This window comes from Moschus berezovskii, chromosome 25, assembly GCF_049115385.1.
Source record: "Moschus berezovskii isolate FMDL1 chromosome 25, NW_MosBer_1.0, whole genome shotgun sequence".
Taxonomy (NCBI): Eukaryota; Metazoa; Chordata; class Mammalia; order Artiodactyla; family Moschidae; genus Moschus; species Moschus berezovskii.
The window spans coordinates 48472477-48484489 of record NC_142484.1 but is presented as its reverse complement, the minus strand read 5'-3'; the positions used below and the strand labels follow the sequence as shown (position 1 = coordinate 48484489).

At 40.5% G+C, this 12013-nt stretch overlaps 1 protein-coding gene across 2 annotated transcripts in view; it reads right to left on the bottom strand.

Moving 5' to 3' along the window:
• Nucleotides 1-12013, bottom strand: part of DEUP1 (deuterosome assembly protein 1) — a 112276-nt gene that overhangs the window by 36970 nt on the left and 63293 nt on the right. For both annotated transcript variants that reach the window (XM_055416192.2, XM_055416191.2), the window contains exon 10: nt 2332-2355. In XM_055416192.2, the coding sequence (XP_055272167.2) occupies nt 2332-2355 (24 nt within the window). The remainder of the gene's footprint in view (nt 1-2331; nt 2356-12013) is intronic.

Here is a 12013-nt window from a genome sequence, read left to right as displayed (position 1 = left end):
GGGATCTTCCCGACCCAGGGATCGAAACTAGGTCTACTGCATTGTGGGCAGATTCTTTACCATCTGAGCCACCTACACTATCCTTTTATAGAAGTTTATACATCTTTAGAAAGGTCTACTTTTGAATGGAAACAAATGCTCCAGGAAGCCAAACGTTCTCAAAAGAATACTGGCCAATGTGACCTTTGGGAAAGAAGGGTCATTCAAGGTACTTCTCTGCTTAGAATCTGCAGGCAGATTCTTTACCAACTGAGTTACTAGGGAAGCCCTTTAGATGCTTAGAAGTTAGGCCCTTGCCTTTAGTATATGTTAACTTCGCTCATTTGAGATATACTGCTGCTGCTAAGTCACTTCAGTCGTGTCCGATTCTGTGTGACCCCATAGACGGAAGCCCACCAGGCTCCCCTGTCCCTGGGATTCTCCAGGCAAGAACACTGGAGTGGGTTGCCATTTCCTTCTCCAATGTGTGAGAGTGAAAAGTGAAAGTGAAGTTGCTCAGTTGTGTTTGACCCTTAGCGATCCCACGGACTGCAGCCTACCAAGCTCCTCCATCCATGGGATTTTCTAGGCAAGAGTACTGGAGTGGCTTGCCATTGCCTTCTCCGGGTGAGATATACTAGTACAGATAAAAAAGTAATCTATAATCTGCTTTAAAGGAGACAGGATTGCTTATTTTAAAATTTGAGCCCATTTGTGATACATATAAAGAAGGTAGACCTAATACAATTTTCCTCTCCAAAGGAGAACACTCATGGGCAGATCTGTTTGAAAAACAATCTTGGAAAAGATTCAAAATTTTCTCCTAAAAAGACATCACCTAGTCAAAATATATAATTCTTGATAGTCTGCTGCTCTGTCACAATTTCATTAAAAATTTTTCTATAAAATTAGATTTCACCTGTGACTTTTCCGCCCAGTGTTGGTTTAAAGTATTTAAGAATGATAGTAATGATTTTTTTAAAAACCCACAATTTTCTAAATGTACCATAATTAAATAAGTGTTGTAAGTATGACCTGAAAGAATTACACAGGTAATGGATTTATACAATTTGTATTTTAAAACATTTTCCATTTTCCTGGATAGCATTTTTGGTGCTCTCTCATTTCATTTTTTCCTAAATACTTTCCAATGATTTAAAAAATATATCCTCCAGCAGACAGTTATCATGTGAAATCAGGCACTGACTAAACTTTACCTATGTACTGTTGATGGGTTCTTTTTACCGGCCCAATCAATTTCTTATTCCCTATCCCCACCCCCAGATGTTAAGGCGTCATAGTTTTAACTGACTTTTCTTCTTGAAATGGCGAGGCCTCATGGTGCCTGAACACACCGTTGGGTCACTGAACTGTCTGAATGATAGTATTTTATAAGAGTATTTTTTCTCTTAAATAATAGACTAATAAGGTATTTCTATAGAAGGGCTGACTTCAATCATGTTTTAAGGTTAGTATATTAATTTATAGCATGTAAATCAATGTTTTAGATGCTTAAAGTTAGTCACATAGTCAAGTCCAACTCTTTGTGATCCCAAGGACTGTAGCCCGCCAGGCTTCTCTGTCCATGGGGATTCTCCAGGCAAGAATACTGGAGAGGGTAGCCATTCCCTTCTCCAGGGGATATTCCCGACCCAAGGATTGAACCCGGGTATCCTGCACTGCAGGCAGATTCTTTACCAACTGAGTTACTAGGGAAGCCCTTTAGATGCTTATGAGGGTACTAATTTTTTATGCTGTTATTTTATTTAGCAAACTGTATGGATAGTGAAGAGCCAATTAGTCTTAAAAATTACTGTAAGATCTGAGTTCTGACTAAATCTAATTTTATAACACATTCCCTAAGTGAAAGAAAGTCTAACAAACACAAATATAAGTCTAAGTAAATATGGAATCACAAAAAAGCCTATCAGGATAAACTTGATTCTTTGTTAATTACCCAGGAGCAGAATAAAGATAAACCCCTCACTTTTCTCTGTATAGTCAAGCTTTTGCACAAATCCATGGAAAACATCGTTTTCAAAGCAACAAACACACACCAAAAAATATCCAAATAAACCAAAAACCTCTTGCTAATTCTGGCCTTAAGTATGTCACTAAGACCAGAGTAAAACTTACAGGCCAGGTGGTTAGTCCATCAGTAAATTCTCCAAAGGAAAATGCGGGTTGCCACAGCCCCAGGCACGCAACAGGTGAAGGGTTGAGTGCAAGACTGCTGTTTCTACTGTTGGTGGGTGTGAACGTTCAGCCTTTCCCCCTAAGTGTAAGTAACCAGGGAGCTTCACACTTAAGCAGAAAAGTTATCAAAGCTCTAGTAATTCAGAAATGACCTACCTTTATATCAGTAATTCCACTTGTCTAGGAAGGAAAAAATAATTGTTATTTTAATATTACAGAAATACTACATATTTTAGAAGACTTAAAAATAATGATGTAAATATTATGGTTTTTATTGCCCGAGGTAAAATTTCAGCTCAAATTATTTAATTATATGTTTACTTATTCATTCCAATCATTTGAGAGAGAATTAACTAATTATGGGATTTTAACACATAACAGATATGAATTTTCTTTATGAGATCTTTAAACTAATAAGTGGTAAATAAATGACATAACAGATTATAAAAGCTTAAAAGGGACAAGGGTCATACGGAACTCTTTTTTATTATTCAGTAGACACTTGAGATTTTTCTCTTTGGGCAATGGCTTGACTATGTCAGTTAGCAGAGTTAATTCCAAATCTTCACATATAAAAAATGGAGAGCAGTTATAAAGTCAACTTCCTAAATGGGGGTAGTGTGTTCCAGATGGCATAGCATAGCACAGTAGGAAGACTCTGAACTCACCTGTTCCAGGGGCAAACCGTAATAATTCCTTACACAGCAACTACCTAAGGGAACAGCCTGAAGACTAGCAGAGAAGATTTTACAAGTCTAAAAATATAAAGAAGGAGCCAAAATGAGATGAGTAGAAGGGGTGGACTAAGGAGGGTGTAGTCAGAATCACATCCCTGGATCAGCAACTCTTAAACTGAAAGAATATCACAATTGCAGAGGTCCTCCCTAAGCAACAAGGGATCTGAACCCCACATCAGGCTCCCCAGCTTGGGGGTGTTGTACTGGGAAGATGAGCCTCTAGGATGTCTGTCTTTGAAAACTAGCAGGCCTTACCTTTGAGAAAGCCAGAGGGCTACCGCGAACAGAGACTCTGCTCTTAAAGAATACACACAAAATTTCTCATGCTCTGAGTCTCAGCACAGAGGCAGCAGTTTGAAAGGAGCCTGGGTCAGATCTACTTGCTCATCTTGGAGAGACTCCTGGAGAGGGAAGTGGCAACTAGGACTCCCCTGGGGATGGAGGTACTGGTGGCAACCATTCTCAGGATTTTATTCTACCATATGGATGCCAGCACTGACAAGCACCTTTAACTAACCTCTTTGTGCCGGAGGTTATCAGCCCACCAGTTGGTTGGCACCAGTCCCAGGATTTCATGGACTGCACATTCAGCTGTGCCAGGATCTGGCCCCACCCACTAGAGGGTTGGCATCAGCCTTGGGCTTCACAGGCCCCATGATCAGCTATGCTGAGATCCAGCCCCACCCACCAGTGGGAAAGCAGCCAATACATGAGGCAGTGGCTGGCAGCCACCTTTGTAAGGGGCCAGCCCTGCCAACCAGCATGCCCACAGTAGCTGGCCATGCTACAAGAGAAGGGTTCAGATAGCCCACACATGAGGCAACCCAAGAGCATATGACTCCAGTGAACACAGGGAGTGCTCTGCTGGGTCCCAGAGGACATCTCCAACACAAGGCCACTTCTCCAAAATCAGGAATCATAACCAGCCTACCTAGTATGAAGAAATAAAAAAGAAAATCGGGCAAAATGGGGTGAGAGAGGTATAAATCCATATGAAGAAGATGCAGGATAAGCAATCGACCCAGTAAAGAGTTAGAGGTAATGATGTTAAAGATGTTCCGTGGATTCAGGAGAAAAATGGATGAATGCAACAATAAGTTTTACAAAGAGAAAACACAAAGAAGAACCAAAAAAGAGCTTAATAATACAACAACTGAAATAAAAAAACACACTACAAAGAATAAACAGTAGATTATATGATAGAAAAGAACAGACCAGTGAACCGGAAGATAGAGTAGTGGAAATTACCCAAGAAGAGTTCATGCTGATCCTTTTCAAACTATTCCAAAATACTGAAGAGGATGGAATGCTTCTGAACTCATTCTAGGAGACCAGTATCAGCATGACGCAAAAAACAGACAAAGACACCACAAAAAATAGTAATGGGTCAATATCACTGCTGAACATAGATGCAGAAGTTCTCAACAAAATGTCAGCAAATCAAGTTTAACAATAAATTAAAAAGATTCTACACTGTGATTAAGTGGGATTTATCCCAGGGATATATGGATGGTTCAATATCAACAAATAAATCAATGTGACATAACACATTAAAAAATTGAAGAATAAAAGTTATATGATCATCACAATAGATATAGATAAGTTCAGTTCAGTTCAGTCGCTAAGTCATGTCCGACTCTTTGCGACCCCATGAATCACAGCACACCAGGCCTCCCTGTCCATCACCAACTCCCGGAGTTCACTTAAATTCATGTCCATCGAGTCGGTGATGCCATCCAGCCATCTCATTCTCTGTCGTCCCCTTCTCCTCCTGCCCCCAATCCCTCCCAGCATCAGAGTCTTTTCCAGTTAGTCAACTCATCGCATGAGGTGGCCAAAGTATTGGAGTTTCAGCTTTAGCATCAGTCCTTCCAATGAACACCCAGGATTGATCTCCTTTAGAATGGACTGGTTGGATCTCCTTGCAGTCCAAGGGACTCTCAAGAGTCTTCTCCAGCACCACAGTTCAAAAGCATCAATTCTTCGGCAATCAGCTTTCTACACAGTACAACTCTCACATCCATACATGACCACGGGGAAAACCATAGCCTTGACTAGACGGACCTTTGTTGGCAAAGTAATGTCTCTGCTTTTTAATATATTATCAAGGTTGGTCATAACCTTCCTTCCAAGGAGTAAGCGTCTTTTAATTTCATGGCTGCAATCAGCATCCGCAGTGATTTTGGAGCCCCCCAAAATAAAGTCTGACACTGTTTCCACTGTTTCCCCATCTATTTCCCATGAAGTGATGGGACCAGATGACATGATCTTTGTTTTCTGAATGTTGAGCTTCAAGCCAACTTTTTCACTCTCCTCTTTCACTTTCATCAAGAGGCTTTTGAGTTCCTCTTCACTTTCTGCCTTAAAGGTGGTGTCATCTGCATATCTGAGGTCATTGATATTTCTCCTGGCAATCTTGATTCCAGCTTGTGCTTCTTCCAGCCCAGCGTTCCTCATGATGTACTCTGCATAGAAGTTAAAATAGCAGGGTGACAATACACAACCTTGACGCACTCCTTTTCCTATTTGGAACCAGTCTGTTGTTCCATGTCCAGTTCTAACTGTTGCTTCCTGACCTGCAAACAGGTTTCTCAAGAGGCAGGTCAGGTGGTCTGGTATTCCCATCTCTTTCAGAATTTAGGTTTTTACAAAATTTAACGTCCATTTATGACAAAAGTTCTCCAGAAAATGAGCATAGAGGGAACATATCTTAACATAATAGAGACCCTATATGACAACACATAGCCAACATATTATTCAACAGTGAAAAGCTGAAAACAGTTTCTCTAAGATTAGGATCAAGACAAGGATACTCACTCTTGCCACTTATTTAACAGTACTAGAAGTCCTAGCCACAGTAATGAGACAAGAAAAAGAAATAGAGATTTCAAATTGGAAAAGAAGATGTAAAACGATAAATGTTTGTAGATGACATGAAACTATATAGAAAATCCTCAAGATGCCACCAAGAAACTATTAGACATAATAAATTAATTCAGTAAAGTTGCAGGATACAAAATTAATATACAGAAATCTTTTGCATTCCTATATACTAACAATGAACTAGAAAGAGAAATTAGGAAAACAACCCTATTTACAATCACATTAAAATAATAAAATGCCTAGGAATAAATCTACCTAAGGAGGTAAAAGACATATACTTGGAAAATTGATGAAAGAAACCGAAGATATTACAAACAAATGGAAAGATGCTGTACTTATAAATTAGGATAATTAATATTTTAAAATTGACCATACTCCCCAAGGCAATCTGCACACTCAATGCAATCCTGATCAAAATATCAATTGCATTTTTCACAGAACTAGCAGAAATAATTCTAAAATTTGTTCAAAAACACAAAAACCTTGAATAACCAAAAAATATTGAGAAAGGAGAACAAAGTTGGATGTTTCATGCCTCCCTGAGTTTAGACTGTTCTACAAAGCAAAAAAGAATGGGCAGCAGAGGATGAGATGGTTAGATAGTACCATAAACCCAGTGGACATGAATTTGAGCAAACTCCAGGAGACAGTGGAGGACAGAGGACCCTGGCTTGCTACAGTCCGTGAGGTTGCAAAGAGTCAGGCATGACAACAAAAACAAAGCTACTGTAACTGAAACAGTATGGCCCTGGGGCAAAAGCAGCACATTGACCAATGGGACAGACTAGAGCATCCAGAAATAAATCCACACTTACATGGTCGATTAACTTATGACAAAGGAGGCAAGAATATACAATGGGGGGCACGCAAGCAAGGGTTGCGAACTCGTAACAAGTTCCTAGGAGATGCTGCTGGTCGTGGTCTGAAAACCACACTAAAAATTAAAAAAAAAAAAGATTATACAATGGGAAAAAGGCAGCCTCCTCAGTAAACAGTGTTGGGAAAATGGACAGCTACATACAGAAGAATCAAACTGGACTACTCTCACACCATGCACAAAATAAACTTAGGATGGATTAAAGACATATGTAAGGGCTTCCCTGGTGGTCCAGTGGTTAAAAATAGCAGGTCCACCTGCCAATGCAGGGGACATGGGTTCCCAGATGCCCCACATATCTTGGGACACAATTCCACATATCTTGGGACAATAAAGCCCGTGGGCCACAATGACTGAGCCTGCACACCTAGAGTCCATACTCTGCAAGAAAAGAAGCCCACACACTGCTACTAAGGAGCAGCCCCCGCCCGCCACAACTAGAGAAAACCCATGTGCAGCAATGAAGACCCAGCACAGCCAAAAATAAATAAACAAACCTTAAAAAATGACTTAAATGTAAGACCTGAAACCAAAGAACTCCTAGAAGAAAACATAGCATACTTATCAACACTGGTCTTGGTAATATTTTTTTGGATCTGTCTCCTCAGGTAAGAATAAAAAAGCAAAAATAAACAAATGTGCTTGCATCAAACTAAAAAGTGTTTGCACAGGGAAGGAAACTATAAACAAAATAAAAAGGCAGCTTAACGAACGGGAGAAGATATTTGCAAATGATACCTCTGATGAGGGCTTAATATCCAAAATATATAAAGAACTGATGCAACTCAACATAAAAAAAAACTCATTAAAAGTGAACAGAGGATATGAACAGACATTTTTCCAGTGAAGACATACAGATGACCAAAAGACATGAAAAGATGCTCAACACTAATCAGAGAAAAGTAAATCACAACCACAATGCAACCATTTTATACTTGTTAGAAAGGCTATCATAAAAAAGACAATAATTACAAATGTTGGTGAAGATGTGGAGAAAAGCAGTGCTTGTGCCCTATTGGTGGGAATATAAGTGATGTAGTTTCTATGGGAAAAACTATGCAGTTTACTCAAAAAATTAAAAATAGAACGTCATATGATTTAGCAATTTCACATCTGTGTATTTATCTAAAGGAAACAAAAAGACTAACTTGAAAAGATACATTTATCCCAAAGTTCACATAAGCATTATTTTCAACAGCTGAGATACGGAAGCAACCTAAGTGTCCATCAAAAGACAAATGAATAAAAAAATGATATGGTGTATATATACAATGGAATATTATTCAGCCACAATAAAAAAAATGAAATCTTGCTATTTGGGACAACATGGATGAATCTAGAGGCTATTATGCTATGTGAAATTAGTCAGACTGAGAAGGACAACTATCATATAATCTCACTATATGTGGAATCTAAAAACCAAAACTAAACAGTCAAGGATACAAAGAAAAAACTGATAGTTGCCAGAGGGGAGGGTGTCGGGGGTAGGTAAAACAAGTGAAGGGGATTTAGAGGTGCAAACCTCCAGGTATAAAATAAATAAGCAATCATATGTACTATACAGCATATGGAATATGGTCAATAAAACTGAAATAACTTTATATGGGACAGATGGTTACTAAACTAATGTGATGATCATTTCAAAATACACGCAAATGTTAAATCACTATGAAATGTTAAATCACTACCTGAAACCAACATAATATTTTATGCCAAGGAAATTTCAATTAAAAAAAAACCTTCCTAGGCTTCTCTGGTGGCTCAGTGGTGAAGAGTCCACCTGTCAATGCAGGTGACATGGGTTTGATCCCTGATCTGGGAAGATCCCACATGCCACAGGGCAACTAAACCTGTGCGCCACAACTACCAAGTCTGTGCCCTAGAGCCCGGGAGCCACAGCTACCAGGCCCGTGTGCCCCGAGCCCGTGTACCCCAAGCCCCGAGCCTGTGTGCCCTGAGCCCCGAGCCTGCACGCCCCGAGCCCACGCTCTGCAACAGAGGCCGCCACAGTGAGATGTCCGCTCACCACAACTAGAGAAAGAGCCTGCACAGCGATGAAGACCCAGCACTGCCAAAATAAATAAGTAAAACCACATTAAAATTTTTTAAAAGAACCTTCCTATACGAAGGATAATCCTCATACAATATAAATGATTAAGTGCTGTTTTAATAAGCATCACGTTGAAGGTTATAACCAATGGCATTCCATTTTATGACAGCCCATTAAGCAACCTTTAGACATATATATTATGTATGTGCTAAAGTAAAGGTTCTACAGAGATAATCAAATATCAAAAAGTCACTCTGCCTTTATTTAAAGTACAATAAAACTGAGTAGACTAAAGTAACATGCATGAAAAATAGTAAACAATATAGACATGATATAATTTATGTGTTAAATTATACTGCACCAAGATTCATGGGGTCGCGGAGAGTTGGACACGACTGAGCGACTGAACTGAACTGAACTGAACTGAAGTAGGAACCTAAATGTTTTTTGAATCAATCAATGTCAACAACTACTGGGACTGAGATCATGTAGGAAGTAAGGTGATAACGTACTCATGTCTCTTAGACAACAGGTGAGTCCCATAAACCCACAGGTGTTCATTGAGCCTTGTGTATGTGTGTGTGTGCTCAGCTGCCCAGTCATGTCTGACTCTTTGCGACCCCATGGACTGTAGCCTGCTAGGCTCCTCTGTGCATGGGATTTTCCAGGCAAAAACACTGGAATGGGTTACCATTTCCTACTCCAGGGTATCTTCCTGACCCAGGGATGGAATCCAGGTCTCCTGCATTGCAGGCAGATTCTTTACTGTCTGAGCCACCAGGGAAGCCCTCACTGAGTCTTATACTATACCAAATCTTATATGAAGAAAAAACATGAAATATAACCCCTTTCTCCCACAAGAAGTATGACAGACAAAACATACCCATAATAAAAAATAAAAGAAGACAATTCAAAACTGAGTGCTGAATTGTTATAACTAACACTGCTAAAGAAAGTCAAAGAAAGGAGAACTAACTGGGCCCGTGAGTAATGGTAGATGAATTCAAAGAGGAGATAAACTTTAATCTAGTCCCTTAAGGGGCTGGTAGGATTCAGTCAAGAAAAAGGGATTGCTTTACTTTGGTAAAAGGGAGAGCACTCAGGTGGAGAACATATAATGGACTGATTCACTCATCATTCACTCATTCATTTGTTCATTTACTCATCAAACAAAACATTTCTCAGTGCCTTCCATGTTCAGGCACTATACTAAGAGTTGAGGTATAGTGGTAAACTAGGACCGTGACCAGTGAGCCGACTGGTAAGGGGATGGGTGGCTTACAAAAAACAGGCCACTGCAGTACCGTGGCATGACAGATGCTAAGGAACGGACGCTATGATGGCTTCGAGGAGTGACACCTAACAGAGGAAAATCAGAGGAGACTTCGGTATAGCGCGAAATTCATGCAGATAAACTTGAAACATTAATAGGACATGGCCATGTGAAGTAGGGAAACGGGATTTTTTGGTAGAAGGAAAAGCATGTGCCAAGGACAGGAAGTGAGACAGAGCGTGAGAAAAGAGAATCACACACAGACTGAGAATAAGCTGTTCCAGCTGCAGTGGAGGCTTTGTGTAGGTCTCCACGGGGCAACAGAGCAGGTGACCCAGGTTAAGGAAGCCTGGGACGTGAAGGGTTCTGGCTTCCTGTGGGAGACTGAGCACATGCCCCACCAGGAAAGGTCACATTAGGAAAGCATACCTGGCGTGGCAAAACGGACAACTTGGAAGCCATTCTATGATGCAGGAGAGAGAAGCTGAAGGTGTCTCTATCCTTCAAGGGGAAGCACACAGCCGGAGGAGCAGAGGAGCAAGGATGAAACGCGGGGGCTGAGTAGGGGCAGCGATGGAAGGGCGGGGGTCAGTGATGAGAACAGAAGGGGCAGGGCCACGGGCTCTCACAGTCGACACTAGGCATCTGGAGCCATCAAACAAGCTGTATGATCTTGGGCAAGTTACTCTAAAACTGAAAGAGCTCATTTCTTTTTCTGTGGGGGATAACAGTTCCTATCCCCAGCCCCACCCCTACACGGTATAAGGATGTAGACATTAATGTACGAAAAGTATTTGGCAGACAGCAAGGCATGTAGTAAACATGCAATGACCAGCAGCTCCCTGTTGCTGCAAAGTTCTACCAGTCTCCGTGACTTTCCGTCTCTTGTTTTTGCCCATTATATTACCTTGTGTGCTCAGCCACTCAGTCATGCCTGACTCTTTGCGACCCAATGAACTGTAATCTGCCAGGCTCCCCTGTCCATGGAATTTTCCTGGCAAGAATACTGGAGTGGGTTGCCATTTCATTCCCCAGAGGATCTTCCTAACCCAGGAACTGAACCCACATCTCTTGGGTCTCCTGCACTGGCAGGTGGATTCCTTACCCCTGCAGCACCTGCATTATATCACCTTATCATGACTCTTTCCCACCACTGTCTGTCTGGCTAACTAGTCCTCAGAAGCCTTTTCTGATCCCAATACAGCGTCAGGCAGCCCCCACACAGCCCCTGCACGCCACAACCTCCTATCACTCTAGCGTAACCATCCAGTTAACTGTTTATATCCACTAATGTATGTTTATAGCCAATAATGTTAATCTCCATGAGTTCAAGGATCTAGTCCTACTCATAATCTGCTAGACATATATCAGACATTTAACAAAGAGTGAATGAAAACATTCTGTGGCGACTGTGGCATGTGATAAACGCAGAAATAATAAACCCACACGTGTAGGTCAACTAATCTTTAAAAAGGGCACCGAAAACACACAATGGGGAATGGGTGGTGTCTTTAATAATTGTTGTTGGAGAACTAGATACTCACAAGAAAACAAGTAAAACTAGTCCTCTATCCTAGACTACCCAAAAACTAACTCAAAATAGATTAAAGGCTTAAATGGAAGACCTGAAACTGTAAAACTCCTAGAAGAAAACATGGGGAAATGGCTACTTAGCATTGCCCCTGCAATGATTTTTTGGATAGAACACCAAAAGCACAGGCAACAAAAGCAAAAACAGACAAGAGGGACTACATCAAACTAAAAAGTTTCTTTCACAGCAAAGGAAACCAATTAACAGAGGGAAGAGGCAATCTATGGAATGGGAGAAAATATCTGTCAATTATATATCTAATAAGGAGTTAATTTCCACATTATATAACAAACACATACAACTTAACAGCAAAAATACAAACAACACAATTAAAAATTGGGCAAAGGGCCTAAGTAGATATTTTTCTAAAGAAGACACACAGATGGCCACAGACACATGATAACGCTACTAATGTCACTAACCATCA